Source organism: Sceloporus occidentalis, unplaced genomic scaffold (genome assembly GCF_023333645.1).
Source record: "Sceloporus occidentalis isolate IW3139 unplaced genomic scaffold, rSceOcc1.0.p SCAF_13, whole genome shotgun sequence".
Lineage (NCBI taxonomy): Eukaryota > Metazoa > Chordata > Lepidosauria > Squamata > Phrynosomatidae > Sceloporus > Sceloporus occidentalis.
In genome coordinates, this window is record NW_028316993.1 from 21422355 (window position 1) to 21446595 (window position 24241).

A 24241-nucleotide genomic window follows, 5' to 3' on the forward strand; every position below is an offset into this window, starting at 1 on the left:
ATTAAACAATGGCCTGTTACAGACTGCCAAAATAAAGCTGCTTCAGGTCTCTTTGGAGGTATGCTATTTAAATGATGCATGGGTCCTAAGAGTCCGGAGGTCGCACCAAAGCCACACTCAATTCCTAAGCACCGGAGTGCAGCTTTTGGTGCAGCTTCCGGATTCTTAGGATTCATGCATCATTTAAATAGCATACCTCCAAAGAGACCCGAAGCAGCTTTATTTTGGCAGTCTGTAACAGGCCAATATAAGAGTAAAACTAACATGCTAAAATCCAATTAATCCAAATAATAACCATGGACAGAGTTTGATTGATGGGAAGTCTTATTCGTGGTCGAGTATTTTATTCCGGGCCTACTGGAAGAGATCTGTCTTAATGGCTTTTTTGAAGCTCTCTAGATTGGTAATTTGATGGATCTCATCCGGCAGACCATTCCATAAATTGGGAGCGGCTGCAGAAAATGTCCTCTGGGAGGTCGCCATTAATCTGATCTTTAAGGGCTGTAGTAAATTCCTCCCAGAGGACCTGAGTGTACGGGGCAGATTGTAAGGAAGCAGGTGATCCCTTAGATAGGCTGGGCCCAAGCCATGTAGGGCTTTAAAGGTGATAACCAACACCTTGTACTGTGCCCGGAAACTAATAGGGAGCCAGTGGAGAGACTTCAATATTGGTGTTATATGGCCACTCCTTGCTGTTCCTGTGACCAACCTGGCTGCCATATTCTGAACCAACTGGAATTTCCGGACTAGGCACAAGGGTAGCCCCATGTAGAGCGCATTGCAAAAATCAAGTCTTGAGATTACCAGTACATGTACTACGGTTTTGAGGTCACCCCGTTCCAGGAAAGGGTGCAGCTGGCGTATCAGCCGAAGCTAATAACAGGCGCTCTTGACCGTCGCATTCACCTGATTCCTCATCTGAAGCGACGGGTTAAGTAGCACCCCCAGACTGCAAACACAGTCATTCGAGGAGAGTGTGAACCCCTCTAGGACTGCTCAACACCTGGTTTGGAGGCCCCTATCGTAAGTACCTCCATTTTGTCTGGATTCAACTTGAGCTTGTTTTCCCTCATCCAATCCATTACTGCCTGAAGACACTGGTTGAGAGGAGAGATGCCATCTGTCGTTGTTGCTGATGACCGGGACATATTTGGGTGCCATCTGTGTACTGATAACACCCAGCCCCATATCCACGGATGATTTCTCAGAGCGGCTTCATATGGGGACAGGATGGCGCTTTGAGGGACGCCACAATTAAGCTCTGTTTTTGAAGAGCAACTGTCCCCGAGCATCACTTCCCAAGAGGAAGGAACGGAATCACTGCAACACAGTGCCTTCAATTCCTAACTCTCTCAGGCGTTCCAGGAGGATGCCGTGGTCTATTGTATCATATGCCGCTGACAGGTCTAGCAGCACCAATAGGGTCACACTCCCTCTGTCAATGCCAAGACAAAGGTAATCAGTTAGAGCAACCATGGTAGTCTCCACCCCATACCCGGTCCTGAAGCCCGTTTGAAACGGATCAAGAAAATAAGCTTCATCCAAGACCATTTGGAGCTGAACAGTAACTGCCCTCTCGATCACCTTGCTCAAAAATGGTAGATGAGAAACAGGCCTATAATTTTTCATGTCCAGGGGGTCAAGGGAGGGTTTTTTCAAGAGCGGTCTAATGATCACTTTTTTCAAAGAGGATGGTATATGACCCTCCCCAAGGGAAGCATTGATGATACGTCTAAGAAGTTCCATCAGTGCCTCACCCCCTGGACGATGGGCAGGAATCAAGAGGGCATGTTGTCTTTTTTTTAACCTTTCCAAGGATCTTGTCCACGTATTCAGTACTCACTAGCTCAAACTGATTCAGTTTAATCTCATAAACGGATTTACTGGACACCTCATTAGTCGGTTTTGTTTCAACATTGGCGTCCCATATGGGCTCTTATTTGAGAGATTTTGTCTACAAATTAGTTGTTGAAAGCGTCGCAGCAGGCCGTTGTTGTGTTAAGTAGAGGGTTCTGGATAGATGGCATCGCCGTCAGTTCCCTCACCACCCTAAACAGTTCAGCCGGACGAGACTTTGCACACACAATATGAGCAGACGAGAAGAATCTCTTTGCTGCTTTAATTGCCTCTCCATAAGAACAAAGGAATTTGTTATGGTGAGTTCTGTCAGATAAGAGTCCAGATTTCCGCCAATCGCGCTCTAGTCGTTGTCCCACCTGTTTCATATTCTTCAGTTCTCCGGTATACCAGGGCTTCTGATTTGAGGGGAGTCGGAAAGGACACTCAGGAGCGATTGTGTCGATGGCCTTAGTAAGATAGGTGTTCCACATATTCACCAAGGCTTCAACAGAATTACCGGCATTATCAACCATCAAACCCTCTAGAGCTTTCTGGAATCCGATCGGTTCCATTAGCTTTCGAGGGCGGACCCATCTAATGGGTCCTCCACCCCCGAGGGAGCAGACAGTGGCTCTTAGTTCTGCCCTGACCAGGAGATGATCCGTCCATGATAATGCGGAGGTATTAACTACCTCTGCCCACGGATATTCCTGCTCCATACTAAGGACCGCATCGAGAGTATGACCCGCACAATGTATTGGCCTGTTGACCAATTGGGAAAGGCCCATGTTTGTCATGGATTCCATGAATTCCTGAGCTGCACCTGTTAAGACTGGTGTTGAGTGGGATGTTGAAATCACCCAGGACTAAAAGTCTGGGTGACTCCAAAAGCAACTCTGAGACCAGTTGCATCAGCTCGGATAGCAAGTCTGTTAAGCAACGGGGTGGACGGTATACCAACAGAATCCCTATACACTGGTACCCCGGGATACGAAAGGACCGGGTTACGAATTTTTCGGGATACGAAAAATGCGGCTTGGAAAAAGCTGTCCCGGGTTGCGAAAGATTCTTCGGGTTACGCAATCCTTTTCGGCGCGAAATTCAAAAAATGCAAAGTGCAGCGATAGGCTTTCCAGGGATTTAAAGGGCTAACGGCTAACCCAGGGGGCTGGGTTAGGCGCGATTTTTGAATTTCGTTAGCAGCAGTGATTGGCTTGAGAAATCAAGCCAATCAATTGCATTGGCTAACGAAATTGGGGGGGGTGGCTTGCCTTGCGAAATAAAAGCCGGCTTCCATTGATCGGCTCCTTTGTCTGGCCCTGTGGACTGTGTGAGGAAGAGTTGATATTTGAGCTCTGACTCTTGGGTTCACTTGCGGTTCGGACTTTTCCTGGCTTTGGACTTTTGCTGCCTTTGCCAGGTGTATCTTCGGATCAAGACCGGCATCGGGAATTTCTCTACCGGTAGGTTGATGAATTTTTACCTTCTTCTTGTGGGGTGGGTTGGGCTGAGACAGTGTGACCATGCTTTTGCTCTGGGGTGCTGGGGTGCTGTTTATTTTTTTTAAATTTTTTTAATTTTTTTTTAATTTTTATTTTTTTTATTTTTATTTTTTTGGTGTTTTCAAAGTGTGGATTGTGGGTTTTGCTACACTACTGGCATGTTCAGATTTGTGGATGATGGGCTAGAGCTGCTGGGTTGCATTTTTGGGGGTTTTTTGCTGTTTGGGTAACATGCTCTGATGTGTGGATGATGGGTTAGAGCTGCTGGGTTGCTTTTTTGGGGGGTTTTTCCTGTTTGGGTAACATGCTCTGATGTGTGGATGATGGGTTAGAGCTGCTGGGTTGCATTTTTTGGGGTTTTTTGCTGTTTGGGTAACATGCTCTGATGTGTGGATGATGGGTTAGAGCTGCTGGGTTGCTTTTTTGGGGGTTTCTTGCTGTTTGGGTAACATGCTCTGATGTGTGGATGATGGGTTAGAGCTGCTGGGTTGCTTTTTTTGGGGTTTCTTGCTGTTTGGGTAACATGCTCTGATGTGTGGATGATGGGTTAGAGCTGCTGGGTTGCTTTTTTTGGGGTTTCTTGCTGTTTGGGTAACATGCTCTGATGTGTGGATGATGGGCTAGAGCTGCTGGGTTGCATTTTTGGGGGTTTTTTGCTGTTTGGGTAACATGCTCTGATGTGTGGATGATGGGTTAGAGCTGCTGGGTTGCTTTTTTTGGGGTTTCTTGCTGTTTGGGTAACATGCTCTGATGTGTGGATGATGGGTTAGAGCTGCTGGGTTGCTTTTTTTGGGGTTTCTTGCTGTTTGGGTAACATGCTCTGATGTGTGGATGATGGGTTAGAGCTGCTGGGTTGCTTTTTTTGGGGTTTCTTGCTGTTTGGGTAACATGCTCTGATGTGTGGATGATGGGTTAGAGCTGCTGGGTTGCTTTTTTTGGGGTTTCTTGCTGTTTGGGTAACATGCTCTGATGTGTGGATGATGGGTTAGAGCTGCTGGGTTGCTTTTTTTGGGGTTTTTTGCTGTTAGTGTGGCATGCTCTGATGTGTGGATGATGGGTTAGAGCTGCTGGGTTGCTTTTTTTGGGGTTTCTTGCTGTTTGGGTAACATGCTCTGATGTGTGGATGATGGGTTAGAGCTGCTGGGTTGCTTTTTTTGGGGTTTCTTGCTGTTTGGGTAACATGCTCTGATGTGTGGATGATGGGTTAGAGCTGCTGGGTTGCTTTTTTTGGGGTTTCTTGCTGTTTGGGTAACATGCTCTGATGTGTGGATGATGGGTTAGAGCTGCTGGGTTGCTTTTTTGGGGGTTTCTTGCTGTTTGGGTGGCATGCTCTGATGTGTGGATGATGGGTTAGAGCTGCTGGGTTGCTTTTTTTGGGGTTTCTTGCTGTTTGGGTAACATGCTCTGATGTGTGGATGATGGGTTAGAGCTGCTGGGTTGCTTTTTTTGGGGTTTCTTGCTGTTTGGGTGGCATGCTCTGATGTGTGGATGATGGGTTAGAGCTGCTGGGTTGCTTTTTTTGGGGTTTCTTGCTGTTTGGGTAACATGCTCTGATGTGTGGATGATGGGTTAGAGCTGCTGGGTTGCTTTTTTTGGGGTTTCTTGCTGTTTGGGTAACATGCTCTGATGTGTGGATGATGGGTTAGAGCTGCTGGGTTGCTTTTTTGGGGGTTTTTTGCTGTTAGTGTGGCATGCTCTGATGTGTGGATGATGGGTTAGAGCTGCTGGGTTGCTTTTTTTGGGGTTTCTTGCTGTTAGTGTGGCATGCTCTGATGTGTGGATGATGGGTTAGAGCTGCTGGGTTGCTTTTTTTGGGGTTTCTTGCTGTTTGGGTAACATGCTCTGATGTGTGGATGATGGGCTAGAGCTGCTGGGTTGCATTTTTGGGGGTTTTTTGCTGTTTGGGTAACATGCTCTGATGTGTGGATGATGGGTTAGAGCTGCTGGGTTGCTTTTTTTGGGGTTTCTTGCTGTTTGGGTAACATGCTCTGATGTGTGGATGATGGGTTAGAGCTGCTGGGTTGCTTTTTTTGGGGTTTCTTGCTGTTTGGGTAACATGCTCTGATGTGTGGATGATGGGTTAGAGCTGCTGGGTTGCTTTTTTTGGGGTTTTTTGCTGTTAGTGTGGCATGCTCTGATGTGTGGATGATGGGTTAGAGCTGCTGGGTTGCTTTTTTTGGGGTTTCTTGCTGTTAGTGTGGCATGCTCTGATGTGTGGATGATGGGTTAGAGCTGCTGGGTTGCTTTTTTTGGGGTTTCTTGCTGTTTGGGTAACATGCTCTGATGTGTGGATGATGGGTTAGAGCTGCTGGGTTGCTTTTTTTGGGGTTTCTTGCTGTTTGGGTAACATGCTCTGATGTGTGGATGATGGGTTAGAGCTGCTGGGTTGCTTTTTTGGGGGTTTCTTGCTGTTTGGGTAACATGCTCTGATGTGTGGATGATGGGTTAGAGCTGCTGGGTTGCTTTTTTTGGGGTTTCTTGCTGTTTGGGTGGCATGCTCTGATGTGTGGATGATGGGTTAGAGCTGCTGGGTTGCTTTTTTTGGGGTTTTTTGCTGTTTGGGTGGCATGCTCTGATGTGTGGATGATGGGTTAGAGCTGCTGGGTTGCTTTTTTTGGGGTTTCTTGCTGTTAGTGTGGCATGCTCTGATGTGTGGATGATGGGCTTCATTTGCTGCTTTGATTTCTTCATGGCTGTGCTGTTTTCAAAGTGTGGTGTGAGACTTTTAACACTTTGGCTATGGTCACATGTGGCCAGAGACTCTCACCATAGGGTGGCATTTTCTGATTTGGGGGTTTTGGCCTTATGGGCTTGTGTTCTTGTGTGCTTTGGCCATGCCTGTGATGATTTGAGAGTGTGGGGTGGGACTTTTGCAAGTTTGGGCCAGAGAGTGTGACCATGGGGGTGGGGGTGGTTTCCAATTGTGGCTTTTGCTCATTGCCTGTGCCTTTTGTCCTTTTTAGGCTTGAGCTATGGCTCCCAAGCCAAGCGGTGAGAAGAAGAAGAGGGCTCCCTTGTCCTTGGAGGACAAGAAGGACATCATTGCCAAGCACGAGAGGGGCGTGCGCTTGGTGGACATTGCCAAGGAGTATGGACGCAACCCATCGACGATTGGCACTGTCCTCAAGCAGAAGGAGGCCATCAGAGCTGTTGTGGCTCCAGCGAAAGGCGTGACGACCATCGCCAAGCAGAGGACACCGAAGCATGAGGAGATGGAGCGCCTGCTTCTCCTCTGGATCAAGGAAAAGGAGCGAGTCGGGGACACTGTGACCACCTCGGTCATCTGCGAGAAGGCCACCGCCATCTACGAAGACCTGGCCAGCAAGGAGGCAGGCGAAGGAACTTCTTCGCAGGAGGAGCCAGCCACCCCGGACTTCAAAGCATCACGTGGCTGGTTCGACAGGTTCAAGAGGAGGACCGGGATCCACTCTGTCGTCCGTCACGGCGAGGCGTCCAGCGCAGACCACCAGGCCGCTGAAGCATTCGTCGTCGCGTTCAAGGCCATGGTGGAGGAGGAAGGCTACGTCCCGCAGCAAGTCTTCAACTGCGACGAGACGGGCCTCTTCTGGAAGAAGATGCCTCGCCGCACCTACATCACCCAGGAGGAGAGGAGACAGCCAGGCCACAAGCCAATGAAGGACCGCTTCACACTTGCGTTGTGTGCCAATGCCAGCGGGGACTGTAAGGTCAAGCCCCTGTTGGTGTACCACTCCGAGAATCCCAGGGCGTTCAAGGCACACAACATCCAGAAGGACAGGTTGCCAGTGATGTGGCGCTCCAATGGCCGCGCATGGGTGACACGCCTCCTTTTCGTCGAGTGGATCAACAGTGTCTTCGCCCCGACAGTGAAGCGGTACCTGGAGGAAGAAGATTTGCCCCTGAAGTGCCTCCTCCTCTTGGACAATGCTCCTGCGCACCCGCATGGCCTGGAGAAGGACATCCTCGCGGAGTTCTCCTTCATCAAGGTCCAGTTTCTGCCACCCAACACGACCTCCCTCTTGCAACCCATGGACCAGCAGGTGATCGCCAACTTCAAGAAGCTGTACACCAAGCACCTCTTCAAGCGTTGCTTCGATGTGACCGAGAGCACACAGCTGACCCTTCGTGAGTTCTGGAAGCAGCATTTTGACATCGTGGTGTGCATAAAGATGGTGGACTTGGCCTGGCAGGCGATCACCAGGCGCAACCTGATTGCTGCATGGAGGAAGCTGTGGCCTGATGCTTCTTCCTTGGAAGGGTCACAGTCCGAGGGTGCTGAGCCAGGTGAAGAGGAAGAGGTGCACGAGATCGTCTCCATCGCGAGGTCCCTGGGACTCGACGTGGACAACGAGGACGTGGAGGAACTCCTCGAGGAGCACAACGAGGACCTGACAACAGAGGACCTGAAGGCCTTGGCGGCGATGCAACACTCGGCCGTGGACGAGGACGTGCTCCACTTCGACAGGGGCCAGCAGGAGGAGGCTGCGGGGGCATCTTTGCCAACGGCAGACATTAAAGACATTCTGAGGCAATTCCACAATGTGGCTTCCTTTGTGGAGAAGCACCACCCTGAGCAGGTGCTCACCAGCCATGCCATTGCCCATTTTGATAATGTCTGCCTTAGCCATTTTAAGAACCTGCTTAAGGGCCGGCAAAAGCAGACATCCTTGGACCAGTTCTTCCCTAGAGCGGGAGAACCGTCTTCCAAGAAGGCAAAAGGTGACCCTTAAAAAAAAGGTGACCCTAAAAAAAAACACCAAATTCTTTTTTAAAAAATGGTTAACTTTGTTAAATTGGTGGCATTGGCTAAATTGGCTGAATTGGTTAAATTGCTTGAATTGGCTAAATTGGCTGAAGTGGTTAAATTGCTTGAATTGGCTAAATTGGCTGAAGTGGTGAAATTGCTTGAATTGGCTGAAGTGGTTAAATTGCTTGAATTGGTTTAAATTTGGCTTTTTGGGCTGCCCCTCTCCTCCTCCTCCTCCTCCTGCCTCACTCCGAGATGCCAGGACCAGATGCCAAGACCAGCAAAGATAAGAAAAACACTTTTGTACTGTATGGTCATGGGTGTGATGATTTGAGAGTGTGGGATGTGAGGTTTGCATGTTTGGCCTTGATTTGATGTGGGCCAGAGAGTGTGACCATGGGGTGGCATGTTCAGATTTGGGGTTTCTGGCCTTTGGGTTTGGGTTCTGGGGTGGCATGGTCATGGGTGTGATGATTTCAAAGTGTGAGATGTGTTTGGCCTTGATTTGATGTGGGCCAGAGAGTGTGACCATGGGGTTCCTTTTTTAGATTTGTGGTTGCTTTGGTCATGGCTGTGATGATTTGAGAGCAGCTCCTCCTCCTCCTTCCCCTGCCTCACTCTGAGATGCCAAGACCAGCAACACTTTTTTTCTTTATCCTTTAGAATGGGCCTTACCATGGGGATGCATGTTCAGATTTGGGGTTTCTGGCCTTTGAGTTTGGGTTCTGGGGTGGCATGGTCATGGGTGTGATGATTTGAGAGTGTGGGATGTGAGGTTTGCATGTTTGGCCTTGATTTGATGTGGGCCAGAGAGTGTGACCATGGGGTGGCATGTTCAGATTTGGGGTTTCTGGCCTTTGGGTTTGGGTTCTGGGGTGGCATGGTCATGGGTGTGATGATTTCAAAGTGTGAGATGTGAGGTTTGCATGTTTGGCCCTGATTTGATGTGGGCCAGAGAGTGTGACCTTGGGGTGGCATGTTCAGATTTGGGGTTTCTGGCCTTTGAGTTTGGGTTCTGGGGTGGCATGGTCATGGGTGTGATGTTTTCAAAGTGTGAGATGTGTTTGGCCCTGATTTGATGTGGGCCAGAGAGTGTGACCTTGGGGTGGCATGTTCAGATTTGGGGTTTCTGGCCTTTGAGTTTGGGTTCTGGGGTGGCATGGTCATGGGTGTGATGATTTCAAAGTGTGAGATGTGAGGTTTGCATGTTTGGCCCTGATTTGATGTGGGCCAGAGAGTGTGACCTTGGGGTGGCATGTTCAGATTTGGGGTTTCTGGCCTTTGGGTTTGGGTTCTGGGGTGGCATGGTCATGGGTGTGATGATTTCAAAGTGTGAGATGTGAGGTTTGCATGTTTGGCCCTGATTTGATGTGGGCCAGAGAGTGTGACCTTGGGGTGGCATGTTCAGATTTGGGGTTTCTGGCCTTTGAGTTTGGGTTCTGGGGTGGCATGGTCATGGGTGTGATGTTTTCAAAGTGTGAGATGTGTTTGGCCCTGATTTGATGTGGGCCAGAGAGTGTGACCTTGGGGTGGCATGTTCAGATTTGGGGTTTCTGGCCTTTGAGTTTGGGTTCTGGGGTGGCATGGTCATGGGTGTGATGTTTTCAAAGTGTGAGATGTGTTTGGCCTTGATTTGATGTGGGCCAGAGAGTGTGACCTTGGGGTGGCATGTTCAGATTTGGGGTTTCTGGCCTTTGAGTTTGGGTTCTGGGGTGGTTTGGTCATGGCTGTGATGTTTTCAAAGTGTGGGCATCGATTTTTGCAAGTTTGGCCTTGATTTGATGTGGGCCAGAGAGTGTGACCATGGGGTGGCATGTTCAGATTTGGGGTTTCTGGCCTTTGAGTTTGGGTTCTGGGGTGGCATGGTCATGGGTGTGATGATTTCAAAGTGTGAGATGTGTTTGGCCTTGATTTGATGTGGGCCAGAGAGTGTGACCTTGGGGTGGCATGTTCAGATTTGGGGTTTCTGGCCTTTGAGTTTGGGTTCTGGGGTGGCATGGTCATGGGTGTGATGATTTCAAAGTGTGAGATGTGAGGTTTGCATGTTTGGCCCTGATTTGATGTGGGCCAGAGAGTGTGACCTTGGGGTGGCATGTTCAGATTTGGGGTTTCTGGCCTTTGAGTTTGGGTTCTGGGGTGGCATGGTCATGGGTGTGATGTTTTCAAAGTGTGAGATGTGTTTGGCCTTGATTTGATGTGGGCCAGAGAGTGTGACCTTGGGGTGGCATGTTCAGATTTGGGGTTTCTGGCCTTTGAGTTTGGGTTCTGGGGTGGTTTGGTCATGGCTGTGATGTTTTCAAAGTGTGGGCATCGATTTTTGCAAGTTTGGCCTTGATTTGATGTGGGCCAGAGAGTGTGACCATGGGGTGGCATGTTCAGATTTGGGGTTTCTGGCCTTTGAGTTTGGGTTCTGGGGTGGCATGGTCATGGGTGTGATGATTTCAAAGTGTGAGATGTGTTTGGCCTTGATTTGATGTGGGCCAGAGAGTGTGACCTTGGGGTGGCATGTTCAGATTTGGGGTTTCTGGCCTTTGAGTTTGGGTTCTGGGGTGGCATGGTCATGGGTGTGATGATTTCAAAGTGTGAGATGTGAGGTTTGCATGTTTGGCCCTGATTTGATGTGGGCCAGAGAGTGTGACCTTGGGGTGGCATGTTCAGATTTGGGGTTTCTGGCCTTTGAGTTTGGGTTCTGGGGTGGCATGGTCATGGGTGTGATGATTTCAAAGTGTGAGATGTGAGGTTTGCATGTTTGGCCCTGATTTGATGTGGGCCAGAGAGTGTGACCTTGGGGTGGCATGTTCAGATTTGGGGTTTCTGGCCTTTGAGTTTGGGTTCTGGGGTGGCATGGTCATGGGTGTGATGTTTTCAAAGTGTGAGATGTGTTTGGCCTTGATTTGATGTGGGCCAGAGAGTGTGACCTTGGGGTGGCATGTTCAGATTTGGGGTTTCTGGCCTTTGAGTTTGGGTTCTGGGGTGGTTTGGTCATGGCTGTGATGTTTTCAAAGTGTGGGCATCGATTTTTGCAAGTTTGGCCTTGATTTGATGTGGGCCAGAGAGTGTGACTTTGGGGTGGCATGTTCAGATTTGGGGTTTCTGGCCTTTGAGTTTGGGTTCTGGGGTGGTTTGGTCATGGCTGTGATGTTTTCAAAGTGTGGGCATCGATTTTTGCAAGTTTGGCCTTGATTTGATGTGGGCCAGAGAGTGTGACTTTGGGGTGGCATTTTCAGATTTGGGGGTTCTGGCCTTTGAGTTTGGGTTCTGGGGTGGTTTGGTCATGGCTGTGATGTTTTCAAAGTGTGGGGTGGGACTTTTGCAAGTTTGGGCCAGAGAGTGTGACCATGGGGTTGCTTTTTTAGATTTGGGGTGCTTTGGTCATGGGTGTGATGATTTGAGAGCTCATCCTCCTCCTCCTGCCTCACTCTGAGATGCCAGAACCATCAAAGAGAGAAAAAAACTTTTTTTCTTTATCCTTTAGAAAGTTTAGAATGGACCTGTCAGTCATTGTTAAGATCATTAGAAAGTTTAGAATGGACCTGTCAGTCATTGTTAAGATCCTTAGAAAGTTTAGAATGGACCTGCCAGTCATTGTTAAGCTCTTTAGTGCCTCAGGCAACTTTGTATTACATTGTATTGTAGGGTACTTAGCTTAATAGGCCTCTATTGTGACTTTGTTTTGACTTGCAGGTTCAGTCTGAGGTCATGGAACGCATTAGTTATTTTCAATGGGAAAAGCGCTTCGGGTTACGAAATTTTCGGCTTACGAAAGGAATAGCGGAACGAATTAATTTCGTAACCCGGGGTACCAGTGTACTGTCCCTGGTCTTCAAGCGTAGGTACATACACTCGAGGCGGTCAGTCTTCCGGACAGCTATCCTGGTTAGAATGAGATTGTCTCTATGAACCAGAGCCACTCTGCCTCCTCGCCCACTTTCCTTTACCCAGCTGGGAGAGCTTGATTCCAAGTGATGACACTATCTTCTCCTAGCCAGGTTTCTGTAAAACAAGCCAGGTCGGCATTCTCATCCATGAGGAGATCATAGATAATATGAGTGCCCAAACGAAAAGGTCTTCCAGCACATGGGGTTTACCCAGTGCTGGGGGGGGGGGGGGGCTTCAGGGGCAGGGCTCCCCCCCATCTGAGCCTTCAGCTGCCTCTCCAGAGATAGCTAAAGGCCTGGGGGGGGGAGGAAGAAGAGGAATTGGGACACACCACTCCTGGCCTCCAGCCACCTCCCCCCCTCACTATCCCCGGCCTCCAGCTGCCTCCAGAGAGGCACCTGGAAGCTGGAGAGAGAACTGGAAGCCAGGAAGGGTCCTCCTGTGCCACCTCCAGCTGCTTCCGGAGAGGCAGCTGGAGGCCGGGAAGGGTCAGGAAGGAGGAGGAACAAGCGTGTGCTTTTCCCTCCTTTTCTCCCTGCTGTTTGCAGGGAGAAATGGTGTTGCATACCATCTGTGGCACGCATGCCATAGGTTCACCATCATGGATTTAAAATCTAGTTAGAAAAGCATATCATATATACTCAACTGTAAGTCAACCTCATGTATAAGTCAAGGGCAGGTTTGGGGGTCAAAATAATGGATTTTGATATGACCCATGGATAAGTCAAGGGTAAACCTTATGTAACATGTAACAAAGAATCTAAAGGATGAAGCAAAGGAAAATAATGCCAAAGAACCTACAAAATTCCAGCAGGCATAATTTTTTGTGATCACATTAAAGTCTGGATGGATGAGAGACTAAAAGAGGGTCAGTGCTTCCAGGACAGATTATACTCTTGCCTTTAACCAGGGGATGGTTATTTTTTTGTAAGAGTCAAAGTGCAGTACCTACCTACTCATGGATAAGTCGACTCAGGTTTTCTGGGTCAATTTTTTGATTAAAATTTCTAGACTTAAACATCAGTATATACAGTAAGCCCAATGAAATAAACCTATAAAATTATCTTCTTCATCCAAAAATGAAAGGCCTACATGAAGAAATGCCATCTGGTGAACTGAAAGACCTAGATAAAGAAATTATGTTTAAAAGACTTTAAGGACTGTAAACATTAATATACTTTCAGGTGGAAACCACTGTAATTCTACATGGGATATTATGGGCAGGAGAGAGTACTGAAGCTGTAGAAAATCCCATCAACACAACTACTGTATATACTAAATCATCTTCATTTGTATCCAACCTAATGGAACATACCATACTAATTTTTTTATCACCTGCACTAGATGTCTATTCTAGAGGAACTAGAAGGCAAGCCAGCTCCAACAGGCCTTGTCTGAAAGAAGAAGAGCCCTCCCTCTAGCCACCATCTGAGGGAGAGGAAGGCAAGCCAGCTTTAACAGGCCTCTGAGGGAGAGCAGATCTGCTGGACTTTTCCCCTTCCCTACTGTCATTCCCTCCTCCTTTTGTGTCTTGTCTTTTTTAGATTGTAAGCCTGAGGGCAGGGAAATGTCTAATTAACAAATTGTAAGCTGCTCCGATAGCCTTTTGGCTGAAGAGTGGGGTATAAATAAATAAATAAATAAATAAATAAATAAATAATTCAACTGCAAACCTAATTTACAGTTTTGTAATGAACTTTTAAAGGGTATAATAATTTTGTTGATCCAATTCATTGCTATGCTTTTTTTTTTCAAATGTGGAATCTATAAAGTACTGATCACCCTAACCCGGGTAGGGAAAGTGTGAGCTGCCAGCCCCAAAAGTATAGCCCCCAGCCTCTGGAGTGCCCTTGCAATGCAGAGACTTCCAATGTTTTAAACAGAAAAATATACCTTGGCTTGCTGTGGCAAAAAAAAAAAGTTGTACAAAACGTTCCCACCCGCCTCCTTCCATCCCTGATTCACTCCAGTCCCAGTTTAAAATCTCATCCCTGTCCCACATATGCTCCCACTCCTTCCTTCCATCCTCTTCACTCCAGTCCTGGCTTAAACAAATGTCTAAATAAGCCCTTCAACCTTTCTGCAGTTGCCCAACCCATACTTAATAAACAAGACAAATTTATGCAAAGTATTATTCCCTTCAAAGAAATGAACACTGGACAGAAGAAAATCACATACTGGTGGAAGAGGAGGCAGAGTTCAACAAATGGATCTTCCATAGTTTCATCCTATTTCATCTGGTAATTAAATATACAAGAGGTGCACAGCTTTTTATGGCATATATTGATGTAAGGGTAGCTTTTAGTTCTCAAAATAGAAACCATCTCTGGGGCAAAGCACCAAAAATGAATACTGATTTGAGATTATTCTGTTGAATTAGAGGACTCTTTAAGCTGGCAATGGCAAATCATCTCTGTTTCTTGTCTAAGAAAAAGCCATGAAAATGCATGGGGTTGCCAGAGGTCAACAGCCAAGTTGAAGGCTCCATAAGCACTCACACACGCAGAGAAATAACTCTGATGGTCCACACTAGTTCAAACTGTGTTCTTATTAAAAAGGTGCCTACATCTAAATGAGTTCAATAAAGCTGTATTTTAGTCCATATTCTTTTACATTTTTATATAAAGGAAACAGTAGGGCCATTGTGTGGAGATGATGAAATGCTAACAGGGACAGAGAAAAGGTAGAACCACTCAACACCTTCTTTGCCTCTGTCTTCTTACAAATTGAAAAGGATGCTCAACCTGAGGAGCATATGACACAGTAGGGAAATTTAAACACTTTAACAGTTTACTGACAGTTGTTCACTGTTAGACCAGTATCCAGTGTCAGTTGCTTCTTTTTAATCATTTTATTTTATAATGCAAAAAATGCCATTCAAAAATAAATTCTTAAATTAATGCAAGTTCAACCAAACCAACTCCGAGAATACTGTACTTTGTATGTTTTATTATATATAATCTACATATATTCAGATTTACTAAGCATTAAAAAATCTATAGTTTTTGTGCGTTTTTCAGGCTATATGGCCCAAAAAAACCCATAAAAACTATGGATGCCAGCCATGAAAGCCTTCGACTTCACATTAAAAATCTGTTTTACTGAACGCTGTAAATCATAGCAAAGCCTAATTACTTTGGATTGTTAATGTTAGAAAGCATTAAAGCATGCTTGATCAAACTTTCTGATACATAAAATAATGTTTCACATTATTAATAAGCATGATTCAATTTTAGGTAAAACATTAACACAAAAACCTGGTTTAAAACAAAAAAGTTTTTTTTAAAAAAAAAACTGGGTTTTTCCAACCCTGATAGGAGCATTCTGAAATTTCAGATGAGGGAAACTCAACCTGCAGTTTAATTCTAAGCTAATTATAAAGTTATTTTAGTGAAAAGAAGGAAATAACTTATTTAAGATGTTAATATGCTAATGTCAATAAATGGATATTGGAATTGCCAGAAAAATTTATTGGCGTTATTTGTAAAATGGAGAATTCCCTATGGTCTTTTGCTGGTAGAAACTGAATAATATGATAATCCATCTATTGCAATAAGAAAAAAATACAAATTTTGATGGGTTCTGAATATTAGTAGGGACAAATAAGTAGAATTACTTGCAAGACATTTTGCCATAGAGTATGTAAAACTATAGAACACATAAAATCATTGGTAAAAAAGTTGGAAATCAATGTTTCACTTGTCTTCTTTCTGTTTTTGGGATATAGATAGATAGACAGATAGATACACCCACACACATACCCCAATTTTTTATATATGTAGCTGTTCTCTAGTTTGTTTCCCTACTGTTTCTAGTTGTAGTTTTATTACACTGGAAATCTCATCTAATTATTTTTTTAAAAATATATAGAATTATGCAGAGTCCTTTTATCTGACATCTTACCCTATTGTATTGATTTTACTGATTGGTTGTATAGCTTGATTTACAATTAGTGACTGTATGAGCCATACAAAAAGTAATACAAGAAATTTATTCATAAAATAAAATAATCTGGAGTAATCTGGAATAAAGAGAGGTGTTTATTTTTATTTCTCTAGTCCTTAAGAAATCGCAAATGAGAAATGGAATGCTTTTTTTCAAGAGGCCCAGTAGTCTACTAATGCTGTTGCATGCCTTTAAGTCAATTCTTACTTACAAGGTTTTATCATAGTTGTCTTTTTTGTTTTGTTTTTGCAAGTTTTCTTAGAGCGGAGCTGCCTTTGCCTTCCTCTCAGGCTGAGAGGGTGTGAACTGCACAAGGCAACCTAGTAAGCTTCCATGGTTGAACAGGGCTCTGAACCATGGTCTTCAGAGCCTTAGGCCAATGAACAAACCACTATACCACACTGGCTCTAGTCTTGTGAAGAGCAACCCATATACTCCTACATTCACTTCTTAAAGGTAAAGGTAGCCCCTTGACATGAATGTCTAGTCGTAACTGACTGTAGGAGGCAGTGTTCATCTCCATTTCTAAGCCGAAGAGCCAGCATTGCTCTGGTGGTCATGTGGCCAGCATGACTGCACTGAAAGTTGTTATCTTACCACTGAGAAGCGGTACCTATGTATCTGCTTGCATTTGCATGCTTTCAAACTGCTAGGCTGGCAGAAGCTGGGACTAGTGACAGGAACTCAACCCATCATGCAGCACTTGGGCCTCTAACTGCCAACCTTCTGACCTTTCGATCATCAGAACTGGCATCTTAACCCCTAAGCCACAGCATCCTAAATGGCTGAAACTACCACTGTCATTATTCCTCCAGGCTGTTTTCCTTCTAACCTTCTATGCTAAAGGAGAATCCAATGTGTGTTACTAGACTTAAACTAATCCTTCAAATTAGCAAATATCATGCTTTTTAACAGCTGGAAATCATGTTAAAGTAACAGCTAAGGCAATATTGAAACCACCAATGTTTATTATGTTCCATATCAGAAACAGCAACTGCAAACTATTCAAAATTGGCTGGAAGGATTAGACATAAATACCAATAAATGTGAAGTATTTTGTGAATAACACATCCAAGCCCCAGGGAGAGGGACATGATTTTCAGAATCAGACTGGTATCAATATTTAATAGATTTTAGGCAATAAAAAGCAGAGTATTTTTTTTGGTTTTAAAAACATAGGCCTGTTACAGACAGGCCAAAATAAAGCTGCTTCGAGTCACTTTGAAGGTATGGTATTTCAATGATGCATGTGTCCTAAGAGTCCAAAAGCCGCATCAAAGCTGCATTCCAGTCCTTAGAACTGGAGTGTGGCTTTGGTGTGGCTTTTGGACTCTTAAGACACATGCATCATTGAAATACCATACCTCCAAAGTGACTCGAAGCAGCTTTATTTTGGCCTGTCTGTAACAGGCCATAGTATTTTTAATGATGGTTTTCACACACACACACCTGCGCAGCACACAAAAGGTCCCAGGTTAAATCCTCAGCATCTCCTGTTAAAGGATCAGGTGAGTAAGTTAAGAAAGAACTGACAGAAGACCATGCCAGTTAAAGTAGACAAAATTAGGCTAGATTAAATTGCTTGGGAAAGCTGCTCCACCTAGAAAGTCCACTTCAGCTAGACATGTTCCTATGATTCAACTGCTTTTCTGTTCTAAAGTTAGAACAGTAAACTCTAATGAAACCGAATCAAGATATTGTTAAAACACTGATCCATTTGCTAGGTGCAAATATAGTTTCTGAAGTTGTAAAAGTAACCCTATCAATATTAAATCTTTCTTAGTTTTGCATTTATTGCTCCAATGAAATGCAAAATCCATTCTGCTAGGTGAAATATTATGTTGGCACAGGGTTAGGAATCATGCAGCCTTCTAAATGTTCTTGAACTGCAATTTCAGTATCCTTCACCCCAACCAATGCTAGTTAGAGCTACTGTGCTTTGCAATCCAAAAATATCAGGAAGGCCACATTATTCCTACATCTGCTCTAGAGCATCATGACAACAAGAGGGTTTAACATATACATGAAACTGCTGGGAGAGTTTGTCCAGAGTTTTGGGGTGCAGTGTCATCAATACGCAGATGACACTCAACTCTCCTACTCCTTCCCACCTCAATCCAAGTAGGCTGTCCTGGTCCTAAACCAGTGCCTGCCTTCAGTAATGGACTGGATGAGGGCAAACAAACTGAAACTTAAGCCAGACAAGACAGAGGTGCTCCTAGTCAGTCGGAAGGCAGATCGAGGAATAGCCTGTGTTAGATGGGATCACACTCGCCCTGAAGACACAGGTTTGCAGTTTGGGGGTACTCTTGGACTCAGCTTTGAACCTGGAGGCCCAGGTCTCTGCTGTGACCAGGGGCGCTTTCGCACATTTAAAACTTTGCGCCAGCTGCACCAATTCCTTGAGAAGCCAGATCTGGCCACGGTGGTACATACCTTGGTTACATCACGTTTGGACTACTGTAATGGGCTCTACATGGGGCTGCCTTTGAAAAGTGTTTGGAAAATTCAGTTGGTTCAAAGAGCTGCTGCCAGGCTGTTAACAGGGGCAGATTACAGAGATCATACAACGCCCCTGTTGAAATAGCTTCATTGGCTGCCAGTTTGTTTCCAGGCACAATTCAAGATGCTGGTTATTACCTACAAAGTACTATATGGCTCAGGTCCACGCTATTTGGCAGACCGTTTCTCCTGGTATGAACCGGCCCGGACTCTGAGATCCTCTGGAGAAGCCCTTCTCTCCATCCCAACACCATCACAAACACGGTTGGTGGGGATGTGAGAAAGGGCCTTCTTGGTGGCTGCTCCTAAACTCTGGAACTCCCTGCCCAGGGAGATCAGAATGGCTCCCTCCTTGATGGTCTTCTGCCGGCAGGTGAAGACTTACTTGTTCACACAGGCGTTTAAGGAATTACTATAAGGACAGGCTGGGATATTGGACCAGTTTAAAAATTTGTTACAGTTTTTTCTTTTTGGAATATGTTTTATTTTTAATAACTATCTGTTTTAATATTGTAATAATTTAATTCCTTTTTAATGTACTTATTATTATTATTATTATTAATTCTTTAACTTAATTTAATTTTTTTATGTTTTTAATGCTGTGAAGCCGCTCTGAGTCCCAGTCCTGGGAAGAGAGCAGGATACAAATAAATATAATAAATAATAATAAATAAGAGGGTGATTTGTGCAGTAAAATATATGTCTGGATTCCAAAGGCTGGAAAAATTAGAATCATAGAATCGGAAGAGACCGCAAAGGCCATCCAGTCCAACCCCCTGCCATGCAGGAAATCCAAATCAAAGCATCCCCAACCATCCAGCCAGAAAATATAATTCCTATAAAGTTAACCATTTCCAAATACAGTCCTCCCTCCGTTCTCACAGACTTGGGATCCACGTCCCTTTATTATCTGCACGGGGCAAACAGAGGGAGTTAAAATGGGGGATGTGGGGGCTTGAATATGAATGGTTTTCCATTTTTGTGGGGTGTCTGGAACAGATCCCCCACAAAAATGGAGGGAGGGTTGTATTACAGTGCTACTTTCACAGATGTTACAATTCTAATAGGCAAGCCTCTATTTAATGAAACAATTGTACGTGTTGATTTTTTTTAAAAGTTACATATCAGCCAAATTGAAATACTGAAGCTTCAAAGATTAATAATGCAAAATCTCTTAACATCCTTCTACCAATGCAGAAACAAAAAGCTTTTAGGAGCAGGACCTCCAAAATAAAAGGTGAAGTGACATTTAATTGGTTTAATATTTAAAACTGAGTATGAGCGTAACTGGTAACTAGGCAAGTGAAGAGGTTAAAGACTCAGACACACACAGCTGCTTTGCACTGAATAGTCATGTGACACATTAATAGAGCAAAACTCTTGCTTAACAAATGGGTCTTAAAAGGCAGCAATCAAATGAGTCTTAATCTATTCAAAGTTAGGTTATGTTCTCATAACATCTTGGACACATCTAGAACTGACCCATACTGATTATGTAGAAGTAAATTTGCAAAGTACAATTTCAATATGCATCAGTCTTGGCTGCAGAACAAACCTACACTGATTTCATTAGAAAGATCACTTTTGCTTAGCAAAATCTCTAGGCACACAAATATATAGTTTTCGGTGGTTTTTTGGGCTGTGTAGCCATGTTCTAAAAGAGTTTATTCCTGATGTTTCGCCTGCATGTGCCAGCCTGAAGATGCCAGCCACAGATGCAGGTGAAACATCAGGAATAAACTCTTCTAGAACATGATTCTATGGCCACATAGCCCGAGAAACCCAGAAAAAACTATGGATGCAGGCCATGAAAGCCTTCAACTTCACATTGGAAATCGACACAAATATTCTCCTGCTTTTACCCATTTGAGGACACATTGCTTATCTTCAAAATGAAAAAGGCCCAGATCTTTTAAGTTAAAAGCATGTTTCAACAACCATATCAGCTTTTAACATCTTCTGTAATGCTGTTTATATACTACCTGAATGTTAATAAAGTAATGTGTGGAACCATCAAAAATACAACTTGGTTTTAAAGAAATAACTATGATTCTATGATTTATATTCTCATTCTTGTCTGCTATTCTCCATTGCTTACCTTTTGTTAGATCTACAACTGGTCACAACTCAAAAGTCTTATTTTATCCACACTACTTTCATTTCTTTACTAATGCTTTGACAACATGCATGCTCTATTATAAAAATTACACTGGAACCCCAATTTTCAGTTCTGATAAGATTACAGTCACCAAGGCAGCTGAATGCTGTTATGTTTTTAACTACTGTATGTTAATTTTATGTTTAATTGTATGTTAATTTTTTTAGTGTTTTAATTAAATTATTTTAATTGTTTTAAAATTTTTATTGTACAATTTTAAAAATGTTTTTATCTTGTGAACTGCCCTGGGTCCCTTTCTGGGAGAAAGGTGGCATAAAAATGAAATAAATATTATAAAATACTCGTAAGTGGTGATATACATGAAACAGGATCATATATCGGAATCTTTGCCGTTTTTAACCCGCCTTTTAATGTTTGCTTGGGACTGAGTTAATCATGTTTAAACCTACTGTAATTAGTGAGACAACTCAGTCATAATAACGAACATAAAAGCCAGTTATTAAGCCATGACTTAAGTTTGGTTCCAAACAAAAAGGAGGAAACAATATCTCTGCCAAATAGTTACTGAAATACACCAAATATATTAAATATTTCTCAATGACCTGAATACAAATCATCCTGCAACTAGACATGCCTAAATGAAGTTTGGACTGGTGTTTACCAAACAGCAGTCCCAATGCCACATAGTATCTTTTGAAACTGAGATGAGTTTCAAACGTAATATATTGACATTAGTTTGGTGCATGCTACTCAAAAGTAAAAGGCTTTGGGCACGTTGAACTTATGTCTCTGCCATTGACAAGCAATTTTCCATCAGTCACTCAGAGAAAACAAGCCTGTTGTATAAGTTTAGTCAACAAAGTGGCAACTGTAAAGAATGGTGAAAGAAACAGACAACCATAGATGCATTGTGAAAGCATCTTTCAAGTGGTCTCTAGAGGGCTCAAATTCTTTTTATGTGAAGTTGGAGGCTTTCATGGCCGGCATCCATATATTTTTGTGCATTTCCTATTTTGTTTACTTCGACAAGAATTACCTGACCTGGTTGTTTCATTTCATGTGTCTCATTTGGAAGAAAAGTGGAATATAAGCAAAATTTAAATAAATAAATAAATGTGCATATTGTTACTCTGTCATAAAAAAGTTTGCTAAATCATGTTGAATTACTCTTATTTTTTGGTGGTTTAGAAAACTACCCCATGTTATTTCTGCTTCAAGTGCCAAATTTTCTGTTAAAAAACTAATTTCCAGAAACCCAGCTATTTAATTAACTGAGGTAAAGCTGTACCACAATGGTATACCCTTATTTATTTTATTTATATGCTGCCTTTCTCCTGGAGTGGGACCCTGTTCACCATGGTCAGCTCCATAATATACAACCACACCTAACTTTCCTTTGTTTCTCTTCCTAACTAAATCCTGGATGTTAAGCAGTTACCTTTTTCACATTTTCTTCCTCCTCTTGGCGTTTCTCATAGTGTGAGAAGTCATCAAAGATAGAAGTGGTGTGCTTGTAGGTAGCAATGATTTTCAGCACCTGCTTCGCCTTTTCCAGAGGCACCTCTTGAGTGTCCCTGGAGTTGGTCACTGGTTTATTCTCATTGTTTTCTAGGCGAATGTGTCGCAGCTGACTGTTGGGAACGTCCTTGACAAAAATCCACCTCACATCAAAGCGTCCCTTCCACTTGTCCTGGGACCACACACCTGCACATGTGTTGTAGTCCACAGCAGACTTCATTTCTGCAACTCCGCAGAAATGACCACTGCCATTGACACTGAACAGTAAGTAAACAGGACCTTTACCGTTCATTGATCGGTAAGCAGCATCCAGTCTCTTATTACCATGCTCTGTACTGCACCAGATATTATATTTAATAGAACGATGGATATCATCCTCAGAGTAACTCTTTATGATGAAAACCCGGCCATGTTTTGGGTTCCAGTCAAAATCCTTAGGATTGTAATTGTTGATGGATCTCAACTTCTCCAAAACTGGATGCGGCTCCAGAGGGGCAGAACCAGAAGTGGCTTGAGACTGTCCAACTGTAGTACCATCTACTCCATTCTGACCAAACCCATTGCCACGGTTACGAGGTGCAACCCAACGAGCTGGCTGAGCTGCCTGTTGCTGCACTGCTAGCTGAGTTGGCTGGGGTGGTGGTGGTGGCGGCAAGGGTTGTGGCGGCTGTCCCCCTGAAGGCTGCACAGTTGGTGGGCTGTTACTCATCTGCTGACCCATTGGTTGGGGAGATATCTGGGTTGGGGGCTGACCAATATTCTGAACTAAAGCCTGGGAAGGGGTTTTTGCCACTGGCCCTTTGTTATCCCAAGTTCCAATATCCAAGTTATGTTTTATGGGAGGTGGTGGAAGACTTGATCCTGCAATGCCATTTTTAGTCTTCAGCTTGGGCTGTTGTTTTGCAGGTTTACTAGCAATATCAGCCCAGGATGCTGGTTTTGGAGGAGCAATGGTAGTTGGGGGCAGACTGTTAGAAGCTACAATGTTACTGGCAATGGATCCACTGCCAACAGCAGAGCCAACAACTTTTGGAACATTGCTCGCTACATCAGTGCTGCCTAGCTTCAAGGCTGCCATCCCTTGGTCTATGGTATTCATGCCAGGTGCCTTATTCAGGGTCTCACTGGCAAAAGCAGACTGTCCCTCAATCATGGCTCCACCCAGTGAGCTTGGTGCATAAGCATAGTTACTGCTATATCCAGAACTTTGGGTTGATTGCCCCTGAGAACTGTTATTGCCCCAAGCTGAGAAGTCAATCCCACTTGGAAAAAAGTTAAAGCCATGCTGTCCAAGAAATGGTGTGCTGCCAAGAGCCCCTGGCTGTCCAAACATGGCATCTGGGAGAAAGTGAGGCTCTCCATTGCTTAGTTGTCCATAAGATGTTAAGTAGGGCATAGGTGGATCACCCCCAGTAGACCAAGCTGCTTCGCCTAAGGAGTAGGAGAATCCAATGGATGGGCTGTAGTAATTCGGCAGGTAGGAATCTGACATTGCAGTATATGCGTTGTTCTGGAACAGAAAACCAAGACTGAATAATCAGATAAAACAGCACAATGCAGCAAATTACATTAAATGCCCTTACATGTCTTTCCCTCAAGTCATCCTTCTGTGACAGAATCCTTCAAATTTGTCATTAACCAGGAAGGATATCTGATTTTAGAGTGAAGTTCTTCATAAAATAAGGGTATCCCAAATTTTATCTAAACACAAAGCAATTTCAAAAAGTACCCTGGCACAAAAATACCCATTTGTCTAATGGTTTGCACTTTTTAATAGATAAATGGATAGATGGGTGACAACTATTACTGGATTGATTACAGGAATGATTAACCTTTTTATACAGTATATCAAAAACCATGTGCTAGCACAGTGGGCAAGGATATTAATATCTGAGACACAAACAGGAAAGTAGAACCTGGGGGTAAAATTCACTAAAACACAAAATCTCCAGAATGCTGGCTGGGAGATCCTGTGAGTTATATAGTCTTAAGACATTATCTTCCAAACTCTGGAGCAAAATTATAGCTGGATCCAGACTTTCATCTTTGTCTTTCGATTTTAAAGATTACAGCAAGTTCCAAACTAGCTCAATGGTTAAATTTGGCTGATACTGAGAAACATTTGGGGATTACTGATTTCAGTACATTTCACCAATGACAAAAAGCAAGCTGTTTCTCCCCTAAACTAAAACCCTCAGTGGCAAGAAATGT

General features: G+C 44.1%; 1 protein-coding gene across 3 annotated transcripts in view; it reads right to left on the bottom strand.

The window, feature by feature from the left end:
- The window catches only part of YTHDF2 (YTH N6-methyladenosine RNA binding protein F2), a 43155-nt gene that overhangs the window by 5538 nt on the left and 13376 nt on the right, over positions 1-24241 (bottom strand). For all 3 annotated transcript variants that reach the window (XM_089478598.1, XM_089478601.1, XM_089478599.1), the window contains one exon: positions 21951-23540. In XM_089478598.1, the coding sequence (XP_089334724.1) occupies positions 21951-23540 (1590 nt within the window). The remainder of the gene's footprint in view (positions 1-21950; positions 23541-24241) is intronic.